This window comes from Cetorhinus maximus, chromosome 17 (assembly GCF_964194155.1).
Source record: "Cetorhinus maximus chromosome 17, sCetMax3.hap1.1, whole genome shotgun sequence".
In the NCBI taxonomy this organism is placed as follows: domain Eukaryota; kingdom Metazoa; phylum Chordata; class Chondrichthyes; order Lamniformes; family Cetorhinidae; genus Cetorhinus; species Cetorhinus maximus.
In genome coordinates this window covers 89,764,658-89,790,107 of record NC_135895.1, presented here as the reverse complement: position 1 = coordinate 89,790,107, position 25,450 = coordinate 89,764,658, and the positions used below count along the sequence as shown (strand labels likewise).

Below are 25,450 nucleotides of genomic sequence, written 5' to 3'. Positions count from 1 at the left end.
ATAAGTGGAATCTGAGGAGCAACTCAACTTGTGACCGTGGCTGTCCAAGTCGGACCATCGCCCACATATTTAACTTCTGCCCTGAGAGATTCATTCCTGGCGGCATCACAGCCATTTACACTGTGTCCACTGAAGTCATTGAATGGATTGCTAACTTTGACATCAAATTATAACTGCTTCCCCAACCATACAAAAAAAGTATAAAAAAAAGTGATCAGTCAATGTTTCTTTTTCAGTGGAGTTGGCAAAGTTGGATTTGAATAAGCTGTTTAGGTGCCGGTTTAATGTGTTATCCAAAGGATGGCATTTCTTAATACAGAATTCCCCCAGTGCTGCACTGAGGTTTCGGCCTGGATTTTGTACTCAAGTCCTTAAGTGGGTTTGAATCTACAAACCTTTCAACTAACCTGTCAGTGATACCCAACTCTGACACTATTCCATAATCATTATTTTGTTATGGGTAGCATTTGTGTCATAACAAATAGAAATACTCAATAAGCATGCTCATTCATACAGACATGAATGAAAATTATATTGGTTGAAATCTAACATAAATATTTTGAAAACTATAACTTAAAGACAAATTGCTCCAAGCAAGTAATAGATTTGTAGTCCAGTACACCTCTGCTGTAGTTAGCAAGTTAATGAGACTTTGGTCAGGTACAAATTATAGTCATCAAAAATGACACCAAATGTAGTTCTGCCCGATGTAGGGCCTCCTGGGGATCAATGATACTGGTATTAATGATGAAAGAGGTTCGATTACAGTTCCTCGGATGTTACTTGTGAATCGTTATCTAACATTGGGCAACGTCAACAACAGTATGTAAATGAACGAAGGAAAGTACAGGCCAGGAGCTTCGGTTCATTTTAAACTCAAGCTTATTGGCTCCATCAGTGAGATTAATGTTATCACTATACATGAGTATGGCTCCAAACTTGTAACCATACTGAGAGTCTCCAACTCTGCAAGAATTGAAAATAGTCACATCAGTAATTGCATTTTATTGAAAGGAATTATTGTGGAGGTAGAATAACAGAAAGGTTGGAGCAAGTTTCAAAACATACAGAAGAAGCAAAAACCCCAATGACCTCAAGAATGTAAATGAATTTGAAGTATTTTATTCCCATTAGAAATATTTTAATATTAAGAAGTTCAGTTCCTCCTTTGCTGCCTTACTTCTTCTAATATGAAGTTGTTATTTTACTATATAAAAGGAATTTTTCCCCATAATTGAGGAGGTGAAAGGAGTCATCAAAAGTGCTATCAAGCAGCACTTGCACGGTAATAACTTGCTCAACTTAGACACTTAGTTTGGACCACTTGACTCCAGACCCCATTACAGATTTTGTCCAAATGTGAACAAAATAACTGAATTCTGGGTGAGGTAAGAGTGATTGCCTTGACATCAAGGGAGCATTTGATCAAGTGTGACATCAAAGACCTCTAGCAAAATTGAAATCAATGGGAATCAGAGGGGAAACTCTCCGCTGGTTGGATGGTTGTCATTAAGTCAATCATCACAGCTCCAGGCGTCACTACAGGAGTTCTTTTTTATTCATCCATGGGATGTGGGGTTCGTTGGCTGCGCCAGCATTTGTTGCCCATCCCTAGTTGCCCTTGAGAAGGGATGGGCAATAAATGCTGGCCCAGCCAGCGAAGCCCACATCTCATGGATGAATTAAAAAAAAACTCTTAAGAGCAGTGTCCTAGGCCCAACTATATTCAGCTGTTTCATGCATGACCTTCAACATAAGGTCAGAAATGGGGATGTTCGTTGATGATTGCACAGTATTCTGTTGTATGCGCAACTACTCAGTTAATGAAGTAGTCGATTCCCACAAGCAGCAAGACCTGAGCTAATAAGTGACAAAGAACATTCAATCACACAAGTGCCAGGCAGTAGTCATCTCCAACAAGAAAAAGTCTAACCACCTCCCCTTGGCATTCAACTGCATTATCATTGCGGAATCCTTGACCGCCAACATCCTGAGGGTCACCATTGACTAGAAACTTAACTGGATCCGCCACATAAACACTACGGCTATGAGAGCAGGTCAGAGGCTGTCTATTCTGTAGCAAGTAACTCCCCTAACTACCCGATGTATAATGCACAAGTCTGGAGTGTAATGGAAGACTTTCCACTTGCCAAGATGAGTGCAGCACCAACAACACTCAAGAAGCTTGACACCATCCAGAACAAAGCAACTTGCTTGGTTGGCACCCGTCCATCACCTTTAAACATTCACTCCCTGAACCATCAGCATACTATGGTTGCAGTATGCACCTTCTAAAAGATGCAGTGCAGCAACTTACCAAGGCTTTTTTGACAGCACCTTCCAAACCTGCAACCTCTACCACCCAGAAGAACCAGGCAGAGGGTGCATGGGAATGGCACCACCTGCAACTTCCCTCCAAACCCCACACAACACCCTGACTTGGAAATATATCGCTGTTCCTTAATTTGTCACTGGGTCAAAATCCTGGAACTCCCTCCATCACATCACATAGGCTACAATGGTCCAAGAAGGCAGCTCCCCATCACTTTCCTGAGGGCATTTAGGGATAGCAATAAATGCTAACCTAGCCAGCGACACCCACATCCCGTGAACAAATAAGATAAAGTACTTTCCTTGTTTCAAAGTATGCTAGATTTGTGTGGAGTGACCCCAGTGAGTGTACGTTACATGCAATGAGGTTTATGATTTCCACATGATTTGTACAAAAAAATGGTTAATAATTTCTTTGCTACTGTATTCAGTCTTTTTCGATTGGAGCTGTTAAACTCCAATAAGGATAAGCTTTTAACCGAGATTTTACTACTCTGTTCTTATCAGGAGAACCAGAAACAGACATCACTTTTTATCCCCTTACTCAGACGGGTTAGCAAGGCTACTTTCTGAAACACTGACACTGTTTTAAAGGAAACATTTATTATTACTGCTTCTTAAAATTGCATGTTTATAGGAATTAATTTCTTTAAATGACTTTTAATTGCAATGGATCTTGCTCAAAATTCAATAAAAAGTTTTAAAAGTGTTTTTCAACAATTAACACTGTGATGAAATAATGAATGCAGCACAGAAGTTAGTTCATATATATCTTGTTCACAATACAGAAGAGACATTTGATCTATATTGGAATTTGGATGAATAATGGCTTCTGGGTGATTATGGAAATTTCATGCCTCAAAATTGGTTTTGGACTTGGATCGGAAACATTTCTTAGTGTGAATGGGTGTGGAGAAAAGCAGTGCACAGATTTGATTGAGTCACGTGTCAGGAAGAGGCTATCTCATTCTGTACAGATTTGGGTGCATTGTTTGATCACAGGCTAATGTGCAGTAAATGTTTGCTCTTGTTTTCTCACTATTCTGAAAACATATCCTCTCAGTAAAATGTAGTGCATTTTTTTATCGTAAAGCCACATAGTCCGTATAACGTCGTTTAGAACCCCAGTCCAGCATTATCGTGCGTCCATAGATTTATGGTCAGACATCTATGTTTTCAAGAGTGTGAGCTAGAAAAATTTAATATAAGCCAGTGAGCTGCTTCACTTCATCGGAAGCTGGTTGGACATTCCCCGGGCTTAATATTTTTCTGAGAAGTGTGTTGATGCGATACAATAATGGTGTTAAGGGGCAGCAATTGATGCCATGCCACATGCAAATAAACCTTCAGGCTAACTGGGTTTTGACTCTCTTCGACCTTGATCATAACTAAGGCAGAATCCATTTGTTCTCTTCGTGGTGTCAATCTTCGCTAAATGGTAACAGCCTCACTTCTCAGTCAGCAGGCTGAGAGTTCAAGTCCCACTCTTGACAACTTAATCCAGGCTGGCACTTCAGTGTAGTGTAGAGGGGGGTTGTGCATAGTTAGAGGTGCCATCATTCAGATGAGATCTTAAACAGAGACCCTGTCTGCCCTCCTCGGGTGAACGTAGAAAATCCCATGGCATTATTTCAAAATAATTCACTGGAGTTCTCTCCAATGTCCTGACCCTATTTATTGTTCAACCAGCATTAGTATAACATATTATCTGGCCACTATCTCATTGTTGATTGTGGGAGCTTGGCTGCAGTGTTATCTACATTAGAACAGTGATTACACTTCAAAAAGTTCTTTGCTTGTGACATACTGGGCCTGATCTTAACTGTATCAAAATCCATCGATTTGCAGAGAGTAAAAAGTCAGGCATGAGTCATGAAAGACACAATAGACGCAAGTTCTGTTCTTTCCACACCTCTCCAACCAGTAGAGTGCCTGTCCTTTAACAAGTAAGAGCAATCAGCAAGTACCCTAAATGGCAGGATATGGCTTGGGGCACCCCTCATGGATCTGTTTTGGGGCCTCGAGTAGTCACTATTTATTAATGACTTAAAGGGTGTGATAGGAAACTATGTATCCTAAATCGTTGATGACATAAAGATTGGTGATATTGAAAGCAGTGCAGAAAGAAGTATAAAATTAACAAGAGCTGTTAATGGACTCTAAGTTGGGAAATTGTGCCAAAATTTTGGTAAATGTGAAAACATCCAGTTTGGACTTGAAAAGGTAGATCAGAGTACTTTCTATATGGTGAAAAGCTAGCAGCAGTGGAGGTCCAAAGGGACTGGGGGGGGTCCAGGTACATAAAAGTCAAAGAAGGCTAATGGAATGCTGGATTTTATAAGTGGAAAACTAGAATACAAGGAATTAGAAGTCATGCTAAACCTATACAGAACCTGTTACAACTCAGGTATTGTCTTCATATATTGTTTACAGAGATACATGTTACATACCATGCACCTCCACTCCAACAATCACTCTGTAGAACTGAATTGCATCTAAGTACGCCTGAGTCAAAATCCTTGTTCCAGGATTTGAGTGCACATTTAACTCAGAAAATACTACTATGCTGCAGGGCCTGTTTTTTTTTGATTAAGTTGTTAAACCAAGATCTTATCTCCTTATTCAGTGGTTCAGGTGCATGTGAAAAATCCTACGACACTTCAAAAAAAGGAAAGGAATTCTGGTACACTTGCCAACATTTCTTACTGCTTTTCGTACGGTCCTAGTGTGTAAAAATTTCTGTTGGGATTGCCTACATAATAACAGTAATCAGTTGCACGGGAAGCACTTGGAGATGTTTCTGAGAGTTTTGGTAAGTAATGTGGAATCCTAATATGAATTCATGTATAAAATTAAAGTCAATTTTGCAATTGTGTTAAATCAGAATGATCTGTTGAATTGAGCCCAAAATGTCTTGAAACAATGGTTAGAAATTTGAGTAATTGGCTGGTAGAGCAGTTGACAACATTGTACTTCTCTCTCTGTGACTTGAGTTGAATCCTGCCCAAGCTGATGCAACAAGAGCCTCTCTGCTGACTACAAGACCCAAAGGTAGAATACAGCTAATAATTTGGCTGAATTTGAAACACAATTCTTTTGTTTCACACAAAAGAAGCTTCAAGAAATGCTAGCGTTAGAAACATGGAATTTGCCACCATTATGTGTCTGACGTAGAGTTTGAAGTATGTTGTTGGGTTTGCAAAAGCAAGATTCAGCTTGCACCAATTTTACACTGTAACCATTAAACCATCGGATTGATCAGCAAAAGATTAACCACCATCAAATTGCAATCGTATAGCATGTTTAACAAAGTAAAATGTCCCAAAGCTCTTCATGTGAGAGTTATTAAACAGAATTTACACTGAGCTGCATCAAGGGGAATTGGAATAGGTGACCAAAAGCTTGGTCAAAGAAGTAAGATTTAAGAAGCCCCTTAAAAGGTGAGAGAGGGGCAGAGAGATTTAGGAAGAAATTAAGGCACAGCCGTCAATGCTGGAGTAATGAAAATTAGGAATTCTCGAGGCCAGAATGAGAGAAGTGCGGAGATCTTTTTTATTCAGTCATGGGATGTGGGCCTTGATGGCTAGGTCAGCATTTACTGTCCATCCCTAATTGCCCTTAAGAAGGTGGTGGTGAGCTGCCTTCTTGAACCGCTGCACTTCCTGTGGTGTTGGTACACTCTCAGTGCTGTTAGGGAGGGTGTTCCAGGATTTTGACCCAGCGACAGCGAAGAAACGGCAATATATTTCCAAGTCAGGACGGTGAGTGGCTTGGAGGGGAACTTCCAGGTGGTGGTGTTCCCATCTGTCTGCTGCCGTTGTCGTTCGAGATGGTAGTGGTGGTGGTTTGGAAGCTGCTGAATAAGGAGCCTTGTTGTACATCTTGTAGATGGTACACACTGCTGCCACTGTGTGTCAGTGGTGGAGGGAGTGACTGTTTGTGGATGAGGTGCCAGTCAAGCTAGCTGCTTTGTCCTGGATGGTGTCAAGCTTCTTGAGTGTTGTTGGAGCTGCACTCATCCGGGCATGTGGAGAGTTTTCCATCATACCCCTGACTTGTGCCTTGTAGATAGTGGGGGATTCAGTGATGGCAATGCCATTGAATGTCAGTGGACAATGGTTAGATTCTCTCTTGTTGGAGATGGTCATTACCTGGCATTTGTGTGGCATGAACATTACTTGCCACTTGTCAGCCCAAGCCTGGATATTGCCCATGTTTTGCTGCATTTGGACATGGACTGCCTCAGTATCTGAGGAGTCGTGAATGGTGCTGAACATTGTGCAATCATCAGCGAACATCCCCACTTCTGATCTTATGATGGAAAGAAGGTCATTGATGAAGCAGCTGAAGATAGTTGGGCCTAGGACACTACCCTGAGGAACTCCTGCAGTGATATCTTGGAACTGAGATGACTGATTTCCAAAAACCACAACCATCTCCCATTGTACTAGGTATGACTCCAACCAGCGGAGAGTTTTCCCCCTGATTCCCATTTCTCCAGTTTTGCTGGGGCTCCTTGATGCCACACTCACCCGATCCAATGCTGCCTTGGTGTCGAGGGCAGTCACTCTCGCTTCACCTCTGGTGTTCAACTCTTTTGTCCATGTTTGAACCAAGGCTGTAATGAGGTCAGGAGTTGAGTGGCCCTGGCAGAACCCAACCTGAGCATCAATGGGCAAGTTATTGCAAAGCAAGTGCTACTTGATAGCACTGTTGATGACCCTTTCTATCACTTTACTAATGATTGAGAATAATCTAATGGGGCGGTAATTGGTCAGGTTGGATTTGTCCTGCTTTTTGTGTACAGGACACACCTGGGCAATTCTCCATATTGCTGGGTAGATACCAATGTTGTAGCTGTACTGGAACAGCTTGACAAGGGGCTTGGCAAGTTCTGGAGCACAAGTCTTCAGTACTACTGCTGGAATATTGTTAGGGCCCATAGTCTTTGCTGTATCCAGTGCCTTCAGCCATTTCTGTATATCACATGGAGTGAATTGAACTGGCTGAAGACTGGCATTTGTGATGCTGGGGACCTCTGGAGGAGGCTGAGATGGATCATCCACATGACACTTCTGGCTGAAGATTGTTGCAAATGCTTCAGCTTTATCTTTTGCACTGATGCGCTGGGCTCCCCATCACTGAGGATGGGGATATTTGTGGAGCCACCTCCTCCTGGTGGAGTGAGGGATATGCTGTACGATGAGGTTACAGGTTGTGATTGAGTACAATTCTGCTACTGCTGATGGGCAACAGTGCCTCATGGTTGCCTAGTTTTGAGTTGCTAGCTCTGTTCAAAATCTATCCAATTTAGCTTGAAATCTATCCCATTTAACACAGTGCCACACAGCACTGAGGGTATCCTCAATGCGAAGGCAGGATTTTGTCTCCACAAGAACTGTGCAGTGGACACTCCTACCGTTAGTGTCATGGACTGATGCATCTGTGGCAGGCGGGTTGGTGAGGATGAGGCCAAGTATGTTTTTTCTCTCTTGTTAGTTCCCTCACCACCTGCTGCAGACTCAGCCAACTTGGTGCTTCCGAGCCACTCCTGGTGAGTGCACAACCTGTATCCTCATCGTATGGCATATCTCCCACTCTCCCATTACCTGGTTCAATGAAGAGTGTAGGAGGGAATGCCAGAAGCAGCACCAGGCATACTTATAAATGAGGGGCCATCCTGGTGAAGCTGCAACATAGGACTACTTGAGTACCAAACAGCATAAGCAGCAAGTGATAGACAGAGCTAAATGATTCCAAAACCAATCCTGCCACATCCAGCTGTGAATGGTGATTGACAATTAAACAATTCACTGGAAGAGGCGGCTCCACAACATCCCCATCCTCAATGGGGGAGCTTCAACATGGAGAGGTACTGATTTGGATACAATTGAAGGGGGATGGTACATTGTAATCAGCAGGAGGTTTCCTTGCCCATGTTTGACCTTGATTGAGTGGCTTGCTAGTCCATTTAAGAGTCAACCACATTGCTGTGGGTCTGGAGCCACATGTAGGCCAGGCCAGACAATTAGTGATTTTTATCTTCCATGGTGGGATTCGAACCGAGCATTACCCTATGTCTCTGGATTACTAGTCCAGTGACAATGCCACTACGCCACTGCCTCTCGATTGTAGATGTGAAGGAGATTACAGAATTAGAAAAGGGAAAGGCCATTTGAAAAATAAGGCTGTGAATATTAAAATGGAGACCTTGCCAGGCTAAGAACTAGAGTACCTCAGCAAGTGCACGAGTGATGAGCAATGAAAAAAAATTAAGTTGTCACACAAATTAGCCATTCAATTAATTTGTACCTAACCTTGATTAATCTGACAGCTAGATTTTACTGTCTTAAAGTGAAGAGAAAATGTCAACCTTGTCTCAAAATGATTTTATGTTATGTGAAAATATCAATTTTCTTTTTGACATAAAGAGACTCTTGAGCAGGGTTCTCCTTCCAGCCTATTTGGTTAATTAGGAGTGCTCTAGAGGAACTTGACTGCAAACGGTAGAAGGTGTGACTTCAAGCCACTCCTGTGTCGAGCTGTAGCCACCAACTCTGTGAACTTACATTACAAACTGAAAATACAAATGTTGCAGCTCTCAGCTTCACATAACCTGTAGCAAGGCCTCGGGTCAATAGTTAGCAGTTACCCCCATCTCCCATCATTTACAGTGCTCCACCGTCGGCCATATGCAACCTGTCACCCCATCCCATCGTGGACCCTTCTCAAGGGCAACTAGAGATGGGCAATAAATGCTGGCCCAGCCAGCAAAGCCCACATCCCAATCCACCTCTCTTCTGGAGGCCCTCCTCCCATCGTCTGTAAAGCAAATTTCAGAATTCACCCTCTGACGTGCGGCTGTTCTCAATTAGGCAGAAAAGTAGCAATTCTAATTATAAAAAGGTGCCCCCCAGCAACTTCAATAATATTGAAACGTTTTTGTACCTTATATTAACTATATTAGCTCAGTATTTCGCTGCTCTCGTGGCCTATCATGGAATTGCTACGCGATGGAATGAAGCCATTCGGCCCCACGTGTCTGCCCTAGCTCGCTGAATGAGCAATTCAGCTAGTGCCATTCCCCCACCTCCTGTAGCCCTGCACATTCTTCCTTTTCGGATAATAATTCAATTCCCTCTTGAATCCCTCAATTGAACCTGCCTCCACCACAATCTAAGGCAGCGCATTCCAGACCTTAACCACTCGCTGCTTTGAAAAAAGTTTCTCCTCATGTCTCCATTGCTTCTTTTGCCAATTATATTAAATCCGTGCCCCCTCATTCTCGATCCTTTCACCAGTGGGAACAGTTTTTCCCTATTTACTCTGTCCAGTACCCTCATGATTTTGAATACCTCTGCAAATTTCCTCTCAGCCGCCTTTTCTCCAAGGAAAACAGTCCCAACTTCTCCAGCCTATCTACGTAACTAGAGTCCCTCATTCCCGGAACTGTTCTCATGAATCTTTTCTACACACTCTCCAGTGTCTTCACATCTTTCCTAAAGTGTGGCACCCAGATCTGGACGCAATGTTCCATTTGAGGTGGAACCATTGTTTTATATAATTTTAACATAACCTCTTTGTTCTTGTACTCTATCCCCATATTAATAAAGCCTAGGATATTGTATGCTTTATTAACTGTGTGATCAACCTGTTCTGCCACACACTTGTGCACATATACACCCAGGTCTTGGGTGACCAAATTTTTAAAAGTCAAAACCAGAACACATTGAAAAACCTTGGAAAGGTGGTATACAGAATCCTGGGAGCATTTTTTTAATATTCGCTCTTGGGATGTGGGCATTGCTGGCTAGGCCAGCATTTATTGCCCATCCCTACTTGCCCTTGAGAAGGTGGTGATGAGCTGCCTTCTTGTCCATGTGGCATATGAGACTGCAGTGATTCAAGAAGGCAGCTCACAACCACCTTCTCAAGGGCAATTAGGGATGGGCAATAAATGCTGACCTAGCCTGCAACGCTCATCTGTCATGAATGAATATTAAAACAATGCCACTAGGATTCTGTATAACATCCTCCTGAGGCTTTTCAATGTGTACAAGAACAAGGAGGTGATGTTAAACTTATAAAGCACTGGTTCAGCCTCAAGTGGATTATTGCTCCCAGTCAGGGTGCCACAGTTTGGGAAAGATGTGAAGGCATTGGAGAGATTGCAGAAAAAAACTCGAGAGTGGTTCCAGGGGTGAGGAATCTGCCATTCCACCAACTTGTCTGCGGTAACATTTAAAACCCTGACTGAAATTCACGGCCTTGTATTCAGTGCATTGAATCTGTTATTTGTACTTTCATTTTTTTATGAAGCATATATTTCTCTCACCTAATACGCACGTGCACGTGCACACACATACACACGTGTTACATAAATGTAAGCCTAAATAAATAAATAAATTTATGGAGCAAAGTAATGATCCTATCAGAACCTTTTATATTTGATGACATTCCCATTGGAGCCAGCCTGAAGATTGGCTGTGTTGCTTTTATTAAAACAACAAGCAAAGGCATAAATTTCAGAAATGTAAAATTTTTAAAAATTACCAAAATGCTGTAAATGCATCAACTTGCCATTTGGTATCCAAGGGAGAAAGATGGGTGAATGATTCAGTAGAGCCTTTCACAGGGATTCTGTACATTTATGAAAAAGGTACCCCACTTGAAATGTTAACCTGTTTTCCAAATGCTGACCAGTTTGAAGTGCACTTCAAGCTTCTGCTATTTTATTAATATCTGCTGCTTTTCTTTAGTCAGGAGCTTACTTTTAAAGTAACAAGATATTGTGCAATAGTATGTCAACACCATATGTTTAGCCACAATACTGCATGCTTGTATTTCCTCTTCAAGCTCATCAGATCTGTCTTGGACACACGGCAGCAATCATAGGAGGCAATGGGCTAATTTTGCCTTTGATTAGCCTGAGAACAATGTTCCGTCAAATGCTGCAAAACAAAACAAGAAGATTATACTGAATTGCAATTATTGAATATCAGATCCACAATCTTCTTTAAATGCAATTGCCTTCCAATGTCTGCAAGGTAGCTGCACATCATCATCCTAATGCACAGATAGTCCATGAATTTTAGCCTCTGATTACCTAAGAGGAAATCATTATTCCTAATGCACACTGACAAGGTGGCAATGGAGACAGTTTCTGTGTTTTCAAAGTGAAAACAAACGAAGAAAAGGCCTCTTTCATATGCAAGAGGGAGTGAGCATTATCCATGTTGTTTGTCAAGGCCCAGTCAGCTGCCAGTGTCATGAATTTCAGATGAACAATGTTGTTAAAATGATACTGGCCTTGAACTAACAAATTTGAAATGATGAAAAGATTATACCATGTTTGATCTATGTCGTATTCACTTGATCTCTTGTACTGGTACTGTTTCTGCTAATTGCATTTGATCAAACATTTTTTTCAAGCTTAAATAGTGCGAGTATCAAGGATCAGACAAAATGATATGCAGCAATATGTCTAGCCTCGATTCTATGTAGTAGTCACTTGCTCTGGTAACATTATAATGCAAGGTCTTGGTTCTTTTAAAATTATTGTGAGCATTTTATACATGACGCAATGATTTGGTTGATTCACTGAAAAAAGTTAGAAGATCAAGTGCTAACTTAAGAAAGTTGTGCTCAGGCTCTATGTAAATGATATAGTTTTTTATTTTTCTAACCCGCCCCCGCCCCCCACTCCCAGCCCCTGCCTGGGGCACTGAGTAAAATTAAATAGTTCTTTTGACAGAGGCGCTGTGTCTCTGGACTTGTAAATTTATTGTGGCCTTCTGTGCTTTACAAGTAATACAGTTTGTTTTGGATGGCCTTTGTATTCGAAATAAAAATATCTTTTCAAAAGATTGTCATTCTGCATTCTTGCTATTTATCTGGCTCCAACCTATGTGACATATGCACATAAGTCCCAGGCTTTCTCAGACTACTGTCCACTTCGGATCAATCGCACATTCTGATTATATTAGTTATTATTTAATCTCTCTCATGGGAACACATGGTATAACAAAAAAAGTGTTGCCATTTATATTGCAGCAAAGCCAAATGATGGGAATGTGATATCTTCTTGCTGTGTTTATTAGACTGTGCAATTGTAGTTTTTTGCCTTTGCACAATTGTGTTGTGTCTGGTGTGGCCATTTTTAGCAAGAAATACTGTTGCTTATAGAATACTGATGGTTGAGATGAGAATAGTTTCTGGTGATGAGTTAAGAGTATCACACAAAAATCACCTTGGTCTAAGCGTGAATTTCCTTTTAGCATATTTGTACAGTGGCATTTGCATCCTTTTAACTGGGCAGAAACATTTAATGAACAAATGAGATTTAATAATCTAAAACAGAACATTCAGCGTCCTGTACCCTTTATGCCTGTATCATTCGCACTCCCTGATATCTGTTTGTTTAATACCCTGAACTAGTATAATAACATAGCCCTTAACCCTTCAAGTCTAAGTGCTTACTGTACAGAGAAGATAATGCAAATACTTATATTTGTCTTAGCATAACATCAAGCACATATTAAATAATTATAATTGTGTGGTTCCTTTTACAAAGGTACAAAATGTGAATATTTCTTTAAATGTAATGCTTGTTTTTAAATAATTCTTTCAGCATTCACACCTCGGACAGTCAGCAAGAGTTCTTCAAGATGTTGGATGAAAAAATTGAAAGGGTAAGATTTTAATTGAAGTAGTTTTTTTTGTTGTTCTTGACTTACTAATTCTGATACACAATGTACTTTTCTTGAGTTTAAAATTACTTACCCTCTCCCCTCTTATGTTCTTCCACAATCTATCAGAATTTAGTCACCTCTTTTCTAAAGTTTGGCAATCTGCAAGATTGCATAAACTTTATAGACAAATTTATCTCTCCTAAGAGAGGAAAGTATGCACTTAAAATGTTGACATGATTAATTTCAATGCGTTTATTGGCAGTTCTCTAACATGGTATGCAGGCCTGTATGGGCAGAGACTATTCAGGTATACCTTCATGATATTTTTTTATTCTTTCATGGAATGTGAGCGTCACTGACAAGGCCAGCATTTGTTGCCCATCCCTAATGGCTCTTGAACTGAGTAGCTTACTGGGTCATTGCACAGGGCGGAAGGCAGTTAAGAGTCAACCACATTGCTGTGGTAGGCCAGACCGGGTAAGGACAGCAGATTTCCTTCCCTAAAGGATATTAGTGATGTGTTTTTACAACAATCAATGATAGTTTCACGGTCACACTGAGACTAGTTTTATATTCCTGATTTACTAATTGAATTTAAATTCCACTTGCTGCCGGGTGGGTTCTGAACCCATGCCCAAAGAACATTAGCCTGGGCCTTTGGATTACTTGTCCAGTGAGGTTACTACTGTGCCACCATCCCCTTGAATATATCTGTGATCTATGGTTAGCTAAGTAAAATGTGACAATATGATTAATTCATTTTTCTTTACCTACCAATAAATCTCAACTTCATTTTGTCCGTTAATAAAAATGTTGTCAAAAAGCTTCAAATGACAATTCATAAGGCATACCAGTTTCCTAAGAAAATCCAGAGCATATTGCCCTTCAATTCCATTGCGTTTTTAAACATTGTAGCATAGTGAAGAGTCAAAAAGAATAAAAGTTAGCCAAGTAAACTCAGTTGTAGTTTTAAGAATGCTCAACAGATTGTTGGTTTATGAATTTGATGGCGTATGTTCTGTCAAGCATACCCAATATACAGATGCTGAGTTTAGATCACTATGCATGTAAAACCCACCACCAACCCATGCAAAAAAAATAACCCAACCCTCAGACAGCCTGATGCCTTGTTTTGATCGAGTCAGTAAAAAATACATTCTTCCACCGTCCACTTTGATGTTAAAATGCATAGCTTTGGTTGGCAAGAAAGGAAACTGCAGTATTCTAAATGGCACAAAAGCAGAAAATGCTGAATACACTGAGCAGGTCAGGCAGCGCCTAGGATTAAATGGACAAGTTGACATTTTGGTTGGAAGCCATTTGTTAAAACTGGAAGATATTACCCCATGATGGCATTTAAAAAGAACAAAAAGAAGTGAACGGGGAGGGAAAATCAAACACACTGCCTGTCACTCTCATACCCGTAAATGGAATGATCTGTAAAAAGGAAAATAAAAGATGGTTAAATGGCAAAAGTAATGCTGACTACTGAGATGAGACTACTTCTGCCATTTAACCACATGCTCTTTTCCCCTTAGCATCGCACAAGTCATTCTGTTTCCTTCCCCTCCACCTTCCCATTGTTCTGTTTCTTTTTAGACACTGTTCATCGGTAATATCTTTGGGTGTGGGCCCTTGTCAAAACTACGATGCGTCAGCTTGTCTCTTCTCTTCACAGATGCTGCCTGGCTTGCTGAGCTTTCCCAAGATTTTGTTCCTGATTTCCAGCAGCTGCTTTTGTTCATATTTTATTTTTCGCTCTTTCAAAGATCTCAGCATCCAAAGTTTCAAGTGGAAATGTTAAGTCGCCTTCTAGACTCTGCCACACTTTCTGCTCCTAATATGAATGAATACAACCTGAGTAAACTTACATAGTCAAACAGCTATTGTTTGACTTGTGTATCCTGTTCACTTAGCAAACATGAGTTTTTTAGATGGCAGTCCATGTCAGCAAATTTAGCATTTCTGTTTACACATTACATAATACTACATGTTGCCTGCATTGAATCATGGATATTCCCTACATATTTCATGGTTTTTTTTTAGTCCTAGGGAAGGAATTACTCCATGTTATAGAAGAAAGCGACCCTTTGTCTCAAGTTACCTGAAGTTATTGCCACTTTTGTACGTAACTGATGCAGTTTAAGATTAGCAAATGCAGTATACATACATTCCAGTTGATGGGTTTTCTGTGGAGTTTTTCTACCTATTTGTAGTTAGTATCATATAACGTTGAAATCGCTCCTACGTGGCATCCCCTATTTGCAATCTTTTGTCAAGAATATGTCACTAAAAAGCCACGAAAAGTTGCTAAGTGGAGAAATATGCAATTCAATGGTTCTTTAAGGTATGTTGAGTAACAACTGTGAGAACATGAAAGAAAACTGGTCTACTATTGGTCTGGGACTCTGAATAACAACAATCCCATGCAATTACTCTTTTGTTGTATGGAAACATTTAAGAACTGTTTGAGCATTTCTGCACTAAAAGCCAAGTCGACTCAGGATTCCAATCATTTTAGTTTGCTCACAAAATAGTTACTGATCAGGAATGCCATTTTGCCTATACTAGTTTATCTATCCAGTATGATCCTAAGGTCTCCCAGTTCCATTGCTTTAAAAGGAATTGTATTCCATTCATATTTCACCAACTCGCTTTGAAATTTATGATCTCCCTCTTCTGATTCCACCTCTCCTCCTGGTTGGTTATCATCTGCAAAGTTCAGCTCATTAAGTTTCTGAATGCAAGTAATTTTGTGAAGTAGAAAGGGTAGTGGTCCCATCACCAAGTTCACCCACTCAGCCCAACATTACTTCTCAAACTGACACCATTTTTTGAGTCACCTCTCAGCCACAATCGTCTCCTTCTGAATCCATGATGATTGCTATTTATTGCACTGTTACTGTACATATAATCATATTTACACAGAATAGCAGTGAGATTTGTGGGTCGGTGACTGCTGGTGTCTGCCTTGTTTCCCCTTTTTGAGTATGAGCACCACATTAGCCTGATTCAGTTCTATAGGTAGCTTGCTAGTCTCCATTAACTCCCTCTAATAATCATCAGTCTCTCACAAATTGCCTGGTCTCAGCACTTGGAGATAACTATCTGGTAATTGGTGTCTAAGTCATTGCTTTTACCTCAGTTATTTCTATTTGATGGCTGTTGCTGTTTTCCCTTGTGAATATTTAGAAGAAGAAATCACTTAGAATACTTATTCTCTTTGTGTTCTCCCTTGGTCTTCAACATCTTTAGGGTTTTCACCTTTTCTCTGCCCTCTACCGTTGTAGCTGTGAAGGAATTTTTTACTGCTATATTTAGCTTCTGTTGGTGTGCAGTTTTCTAGGTCTCTGTTTGTCTCTCCAATCACCCTTAAAATGCTTCTGCACTTTCTCGTCTTTATCCCAGTGAATCGCCTTTCTCCCTGCAGGATTTGGTTGAGGTCATTTTTCCTCTTTATTTCACTTTTCCATAATATTATAAATTGAGATTCATTCTTTGCTAGGTACTGCGCTCTCACAAACCTCCACAATGTCATCTGGAACTGTTTGTGAGAATGGTATGACTGTGACTTGCATGGGATTGGCTGGAGCTGTGGATGAAATTCCTTACCTTGATCATTCCGCCATATAGTGAGTGAAAACCAAAATAAAAGTGAACAAGAAAATAAAATGAGCAAAATCAATGACGAGTTGAAGCAATGCTTCTGGTTATCCGTGTCTCTTTGCAGTAAATATGTTACATAGCAAGCAATAACCAAACAGTACCAAGCACCCATAAGAAGAAGTTTAAGCAGTTTTTGTTTTGCAGTGGATAGCTTATATCATAAGTGTTTTTTTTTTTATTAACTGTTGATGGGAATATGCTGATTTTGTATGGATTTCCAGGTGTTTTTGATGGTTCACTCTTCCCTTTCTCTTAATTATTAAGTTGTACTTTTCTGATCACTTGCTGTCACCATGTCATCCTCTTTTCAGTTAAAAGGTTAACATACTTCTGTCCTTGGAATTTTATGACTACACAGAATAAAACGATCCAGGCCAGTTGGAATAAAAATCCTTTCCCTGTTTGTAAAACCTATGTTAATAGAAGTTCATGGAAGTCAGAAAATATAACATGTTTGTATTTCCTAAATTCCTTCCCTTTCTCTCTCGCACCTCTGCTTTTCCTTTATTTAAAAAAAACGCTTCATGATTTTTGCACAATGATTTGAACAAGATCCTGCTTGTTGGCCAAAGGTCATTCAGCTAAGGCAAGGAACATTTGGCATGTTAGATCTCATATATACAGCCAGGTGTTACTAAGCTCTCTTTAATAATGTCATAATCATAGAGCCATTACCTTGTCCATTCTTCAAAGTGAATGTGACCATGTTCATCATCTGGGGTGCTTGGTATGGTTCTGGTGGGCACATAGGTGATTGCTAAGGCCGCACTGCGCGCAGAAGGCTCTGCAAATAGGACAGGATGTTGGAGACCATGAAGTTCTGGGTGAGTTGCAGAAGCGGGATTTCTTCTCCAGGCATTGTCTCCCGGCCCCTGATATTCACTTGCTTTTAAAGAAAGCAGCACAGTTTTTTATTTGGTTGCGCCAGGTGCAGCAATCCTGAGCAAGCTTCTCCCAGGGCTTGAAGTTGCTATCGGGACTCCTAAGCGAAGCCCTCAGAGTGTCCTTGTAGCATTTCTTTTGCCACAAAAGCTTACCCCAGACTCAAACTTTCCAGAGAGGATTCATTTTGGTAAGTGCATGTCAAACATTCTGAGTGTATAATCAGTCCACTCAGTTGTCAATATGCTGTGGTTGTTTGGCATGCCTGTTCGGGTGAACATCTCAGTGTCTGGTATTTTGTCCTGCCCTCGGATCTTCAGAAGCTTCCGAAGGCAAGTGAAACTGGTTGAGCTTCTTGGCATGACATTGGCACACATCCAACTCTCATGCATAGAGTAGGCAAGATGATTGCTCTATAGACTTTCAGTTTGGTAGGCAGACTTACTCCTCTTCATTCCCAGACTGATGTTCAAAGCGTGCCAAAGGCTACACTTGCTTTAGCAATTACTACATGTATCTCATCATCAGTATAGACAGCTCGAGAGAGAGAGAGAGAGAGAGTGTGCTACCGAGATAAGTGAACTTATCCACTGTTGACTGGTTCTGGTCATGGACTCGAGGTAATGTTTTCGTGTAGTAGCTGGTACATTATTTCAGTTCCCTGTATTCCAGGAGAAATGCCATGAATAAAACATGGACCTCTACACCACAAATGCTACCTGACCAAGGCCTTTTGACCCAGTCCAGCCATTGAGGGCCTTTGGAAGGAAATGCAAAAATTTGCCTGCCCTAAGAAATTGATCACAATGGTTCCACAGTTCATGGACAGCAAGCTCGCGTATGTTCTGGATGATAGTCTTTTGACCCATTCCCCGTCAATAATGGAGTTAAACAGGGCTGTGTGCTGGTGCTCTTCAGCAAGTTTTTCTTCACCATGCTCTGAGACCTTCCATGATGGTGATTCTAGCATCAAAATCGGATATTGGATCGACAGGAAGCTGCTCAATCTGAGGCGACTCTGGGCAAGGACCAAGGTCTCCAAAAATATCATTTGTGATTTCCTATTTGCTGATAACTGTAATGGCTGCTGGTTCAGAGCTCAACATGCACTTGTGGCATGGACTTGTTCTCCAAAGCATGTGCCAACTTCAGCCTTACCTGGCCTGCTCCTGGAAAGCCCTATCTTGAGTCCAAGGCTTCAGTCCATAACCAGAACCTGTCAGCAGTGGATGAGTTCATAGAGTCATTATGACAGAGAAGGGGGTCTTTTGGTCTGTTGTGGTACATATGTAGGCATCAATTTGAATACTTGCTCCTTGCAAGGGGGGCGCGGGGGGGTGGTGTGTGGTTTATAGAGAAAAGACACTTACTTGTTTTTTGGTGTATTTCTAAAAGCTGCAGGGATGGTAATAGTACTGCTGTCTTTGGCTTTTCCTTTCAGTTGTTGGCATTAGTTGCTTTGTACTGTTTCTGTTGAAGTGAAAACATTATTATCCATGATCTGATCACTGAACATAATTTCCCTGGCCTGAGTAGGTTTGATGCTATGCTTTGACTATGTTTTAAAATCCATGTTGAGTGCTTTGATGAGGCTGTCCTCATCGCAGGCCACTATGACTGGGGTCTGCTAATGAAGCCTGACCCATGTTTCCATTTCCAGTGAGGTGAAGGAACCAGTAGCTTCTATGTCGACAAGAGATGATAAACGATTTGCCTGTATCCTAAGATGCAGGAAGCAGAGGTCAGACAACTTGTATTTCTCCAACCGTAGGCAGGGTTACATTTCTTACAGCCAGGAAGGAGAATCCCATTAGAAAAGACAGAAAAGTGAGTAAAATAGTTCTATCAGTGTCCTCTGGTAAGTTCACTAGAACTGTACAGAAGAGGAATTTCATGCATGAAATCTCTCAAAGGCCAGTTTGCCCCTCCAGTACAATAAGCATCTCTGCTCGAGTTCTCTGTTTCACTCAACTGACTGCATTTTGTTGCACTAAACTGAAACATATACTTGGAGACCAGTTCTCAAACACGATCAAATGATTGAAAAAGCTTGCCTTCGTGAATTCCGGCATTATTCTTAAACTGCAGTAAGCCTGAGATGAAATCTGGTGATAGTGATACCTGCAACACTATTATTGTAGACCAATTACATCTTCTGTAACAAACTAATTTGAGCACAATGTGTTACAGTAACCTTGATCAAGGCAACATGTGCTTCGGTAAGAATGATTTCCAGTGATGTCTCCTACAGTAAGGAATGACTTAAATGAAGGAATGGACCCACTTCCACAGATTTTGATTTGTAAATGCACTTGTTCTATTCTGTAGGATCCAACTCAGTTCTCCATTATTAATTGAGGGTGAGCTAGCGAAAAAAAATGCACCTTCACTGAACTGTGAAGAGACTGAGCAAACCTGCTCATTGTAAAGGTGGCATAGATCAGAATTTGAGAATCCCTTAGTGCCCTTTAAGGGCAGGGATAGACAGAATCTTTAATCAGTCTGCACTGTAGGTTTGTGTGTTGTTGTAGGTCATGTATAGGTAATGAAGCTTCACAGAAAATTGCAGCATGAGATCTTGTCAGGGAAATTGACACAGGAATACGTAAAATCTCTTGTCTAATTCAGGAGATTCGGTACCTGCCTTGCTGATTATACATGGGGATGATTACGTTCATCAGCTTGTGCTGCAGAGTTATGGTTTCTGAAAGTATCAATTACCATAATTCGGCAGGTGGAATATGAGGAGCCATCTGTAAAAACTAACCAAGGGTGCTTAATTGTTTGTTTAATTGTATATCTACTAAATAATAGACCAAGGGAACACAATTACAAGGGAGAGTTGTGATGGATGTGCTCTCCAAAGTGGGGTTTGGGGAGTGAAACTGCAATTCAATCCAACTGCTGGACACCAACATCAGTAGCACAGTTTGAACCAATGGTAGGGATCAGAAAGCTTTCTAATCAAATATGGAGTCAGACAGGGCTGTCCTCTCTCCCCTTGTCTTGTTCGTGTATTGTATCAAACCTGTTGCTGTGTCCATCAGGAAGGATGTGGGCATAAATGGGGCGACAATCTCAGGTAATGGAGGTACTCAGGTCAAAGGATCTCTCTACATGGACTATGTCACCATCGTCTGCTCAGATCTGCTGTCAGTGCACAGACCAATAAACATCTGTAGCCATTTTGAACTGGCCTTAGGAGCCAAGGTAAACCATGGCAAGAGCAAGGTCATGTTCTTTGGGAACTGGGCCAACTGACCCTTTGCCCCTTTCATCGCCAGGTCAGATTGCCTGAAGGTGCTTTGTATATGCTTCAGAGGGACTGGGGCATGTGCTAAAAACTGGAAGCAGCATGTAGTTATAGTAAAACAAAAACTGGGCATGTGAGAGCCATTGCGGGTAAGAACCTGATCTCTTGCTGTTGCTGTAGGTGGTGCAGGTCTGGCCAGTAGCCCACTCTTGTGCCGTGATGATCACCCAAACTATCATCTGCTTTATCTTGAGGTTGAAAATGTACCTATGGATAAAGGGTCAGACAACATACCCAACATTGCCCTCATCCTGATGGTCGCCTTTGAGTGCAGCTGCATCAAATTGTGTACACCCTCGGTACGCAAACACCAAGTGCCACTACATGCTGAGGTTCTACCTGTCCCCAGTGTCGTGAAGGATGGCTCTGGCCTCATTGCCGCTCCATTCAGTTGGGCCATGCCACATCAGCTGTCCCTTGTGGAAGCCTTTATGCAGAAAAACATTTTTGATCACAAGTCCATCAGGCAGTGGTCCGCACGTAGAGTCCTTGAGGTCCTGCAGGAAAAGGAGATGGTTCCCTGAGCAGACTGTCGAAGTCATTTAGCAGAATGCCTCATTGCCAGAACTTTCAAACAAGCAGCAAGATGTAGTTTGGCTGGTGGTGAAAAGGGCCCTCCCTGTCAAATCCTTCCTTCACACCTGGAGTGTCTCTCCCTTCGCACATTGCCCTCAGTGGCTGTGGTGGGGGAATAGGTCATTGTCTATCTCCTTCTGGAATGTGCTTTTGTAAAGAAGGTCTGGAAAGAGGTACAGTGGTTTTTGTTGGGGTTCATCCCGAGCAGTTCTGTGACACAAGACTCTGTGCTCTATTGCTGTTCCCAGGGGGACACACACCAAGATCAACATCAACTATGGCTGGAGGATCATTAACTCGGTGAAAGATGCTCTTTGGCCTGCCCAGTGCAAAGAGTTGTCCATGACCGAGTGTTGCAGACTGGCACTTTCCAAGGTCCAGGACTACGTGCTGAGGGACGCACTAAAGCTGGGGTCAGCTGCCACAGAGGCGCAATGGGGAAAGGCCACTAAGGTCTTTCAGCCATGGTATGCCAAGAGGCTGGAAACTGGGTAAAACTCCTCAGGCTGTATGTTGATATAATGAATATTGTTAATATTAATTGTATTTGTAAACGTAATGAATAACATACAGCATTGGAAGAAACTAATTTGGTTTTTTACGCCTTATGTAAATGGAAACTTTGAACAGTCACATAATATGCTTCTAGAAATTAAATGAATAAAGTGTATTTTTGGAAAAATAATTACAAGGGAGAGTTGTAATAGTATAACTTTCCCAGGGATCTGATGTTTGATGTGAATTGTTACAAATTTTGAATTGCAACTTTCTGCTTCCTCTTTGACATTAATTAGTTTTATTAACTTGCAGTGCATTTGTTTCAATCAGCCTGTAAGATGGTTGGTTTGATCAATGTGCTCACAATGCAGAATGTGGAATTGTATGATCAATCGCACAATGAAATGCACACGTTTAAAATTGGAGAATATTAGGTTGGGTTTTCTTGCTTACATTGATTAAGTCAATAGGCAATGGGTTTTCCCTGCTCTTCATGGTGCTGACATTTCCTATCTGTTAACTGTTTTTAATTCTGATGAGGAAATTGTTTTGAAACAGTTGCAAGTTAAAATATGGCAATTTTGCCATGCTTAAAATGCATCAAGCACTTCAGGACCAGCAATAGCATGGATCAAATAAAGACTAAAGATCCTTTATATAACCAAGAACCTGCCTGAATGGCAGCATTGGAATACATGAGGAATGCAAGAAGGGCTGTTGCAGCGTTAGTGTGGGGCAATTTATAGACAATGATGAGGATTTTAAAGGGAAGTTAGGGATGGATGATAAATGCTTGCCTTGCCAGCGACAATCATGTGCCATGAAAAAAAAATTAACAATTAGATCCAAATGGGACAGCAGGTTGTTGTATATCAGCAAGGATGAAGGGGTGCAGTAATGGAGAATGAGATTTTCACATATTAGGATTTGAGTCACTGAGTCTTGGCTGATAAATTCATGGAGGTCTGTGACTGGAGAGTTGAGTATGCAGGAGACAAAAGCATGGATAAGATTTCCAAGACTCAAATCCAGAACAAACTATTTGGAACATGTTTTTCCATGAGGGTTCCAAGTCAAGTGAGTTTGGTCTTTTGAAGTCTTGTTCCAAGTGATTGTGGCTCAACTGCATAAAACAGCTTGCTCTTTGCCATTAAATCGGCAGTGTCAGGAGAAATTTCGCCTGGGGTTTCAGGGCTGCTTTTCCAAAGCTGCCATTTAGGCAGGTTCTTGGTTGTATAAAGGATCTTTAGTCTTCATTTGATCCATGCTATTGCTGGTCCTGGAGCCTTTGATGCTTTTTCCCTATTGGCCTTATCCTTTGGTGTCAGTAATTTAAGAAATGGAAGGTTTTTTCTCAATTCCCTTGCTGTCTGCAATGCAATCCATCACTCTTTGGGTAGCATAGTGTGTTTGATTGCCATCTTTGTACTGCTAATAACTATTACACCATTGTGGGAAATGCCTATATTTCCTGACACCATACCTTTTCATCATGTTATACTTTACAGTCTTTGCTTAAACTTATTTGTCTTTTGAATCATGTTATGTTAAACAGAAAAGGTTGCAGTAGAATTTTAAAAATGCAATATACCTTAAAAATGCAATATATGTTATCAAACTGGTAGTTCAATTTACAATCAAATTGGGTTCATGTATGTTATAAAATGTACTTGCATCCTAAGATGTGCATTATGCGTCAAAATAAAAATGGTGATAAATGCTAAGAAACATTGGATTCTAGGTGGCAACAGTTAATTTTCAAAGATGGCAGTCATCTACATTGATTACTTGTGCATTTAAATGCCTTAAGGTTAGGTTGGTTTAGGGAAGAAGAACATTTTTTATTGAATTAAAAAAGTATTTATTTTTTTTTAGGGGCGTGACTACTGTTCAGAAGAAGAGGACATTACATAGTGCCAATCCTTTCACACAATGTATGACTACCACTGTGTATATAGACTAAAGCCAGACCAGTATGTACAAGTTACCACTGCGAATAAGACTACATTGGAGGTGGAAGTCTTTTTGGAATTGCGCTCTACGTTATGGGACTAATGTTTCCTTGCGAATGGAAATGCAAGCATCGCTGAGGACTATCAATGCTCTTTGCTGCCAATGATTTCCTTTCTGCATTCTTACTTTTCGTGCCCGCAAGTATGCAACTTTGAACATCGCCTCAAATTCCAAGAAGGACAACTGGTGACATAAGTAATTGGAAGTCTGCTTGAAAACTCTGCATGGTTGACTTGATGTTATCGTCATGTCTAGAAACACAAGCTTTCTCTGAACTTTCAAAATCTGTGAAAGGTGTCTGTTAAATCTTGTGAATTTGGGTTGATGCGACCATGGATGGATCTCTTCCTGTTCTTGATTCCTTCAATCATGTCTACAAGCAGTGAATGGGTGAAACGTGCAACAAGCAGCAAAGGGCCTGTTACTTTCTATGAAGACGCTGTTTAATAAACCCAAAAATTGGATATACAACGTTGAATATAAAACTTTTATTCTCTCTGTTAGAACTGATAAGCACCTGTCCTATCCAAAAATATATATATATAAAAAGCTTTTTGTCTCGGTGCCGGATAATATGGTTGCTTTTAGCAAATAATGGTGTTCTCAGCGACATTTTGAATTTTTTTTTCTATTAATAAAAACATTGTAGTTTCTTCCTGTGGTTTGCCATTGCTTTTTCATCTCATGAGTTTGAAGTAGGAATATGAAATGGTTTTCTTATTTACGTGATTCTTTACACTGACCTTACTGGGCAGTATGAACACTCAATCACAAAGATTAACCTTTGGAGTCCAGTTTAATTGAAGCTTCAGAATACCTTTGTGATAATAGGTCGACATGTTTTTCTTTTAAAGAAAAGCGCAGGTATTGTGTTCTATTACAAAATCATAACTAATTAGAAGTAAATGCAAAAAGAAAGGAATCGGCCACATTGCAAAAATACAAGAGTGCACAATGTTGCAATGTATGACCCATTTAAAAAGCAATGTATACTTAAATGTGTCCTAGGCTCAGCCATCTTCAGCTGCTTCATCAATCACCTTCCCATCCATCACAAGGTCAGAAGTGAGGATGTTCGCTGATGATTGCACAAAATTCAATGCCATTCACAACAGCTCCAGTACTGAAGCAGTCCGTGTCCCTATGTAGCAATACCTGGACAACATTCAGGCTTGGGCCAATAAGTGACAAGTAACATTTGCACTACGCATGTGCCAGTCCATTACCATCTCCATCAAGAGAGCATCCAACCATCTCCCATTGACATTCAATGACATTACCATTGCTGAATCCCCAACTATTAACATCCTGTGGTCACATTGACGAGAAAATTAAACAGACCAACCCCCATATAAATACTGTGGCTACAAGAGCAGTTCAGAGGCTGGGAATTCTGCAACAGATAACTCGCCTCCTGGGTCTCCAAAGCCCAAGTTGAGTGGAATGCCTGAGGTGGTGGTTGCAGCAAAGGGTGATGCGT

At 40.9% G+C, this 25,450-nt stretch overlaps 1 protein-coding gene across 1 annotated transcript in view; it reads left to right on the top strand.

Annotated features, from left to right (window-relative positions):
• The window catches only part of LOC144692564 (uncharacterized protein C1orf21-like), a 181,804-nt gene extending 157,181 nt beyond the window's left edge, over positions 1–24,623 (top strand). Inside the window, exons 5-6 of the mRNA XM_078561561.1 lie at positions 12,962–13,022; positions 23,833–24,623. Coding sequence (XP_078417687.1) covers positions 12,962–13,022; positions 23,833–23,871 — 100 coding nt within the window. The 3' untranslated portion in view covers positions 23,872–24,623. The remainder of the gene's footprint in view (positions 1–12,961; positions 13,023–23,832) is intronic.
• Positions 24,624–25,450: the final 827 nt, after the last annotated feature.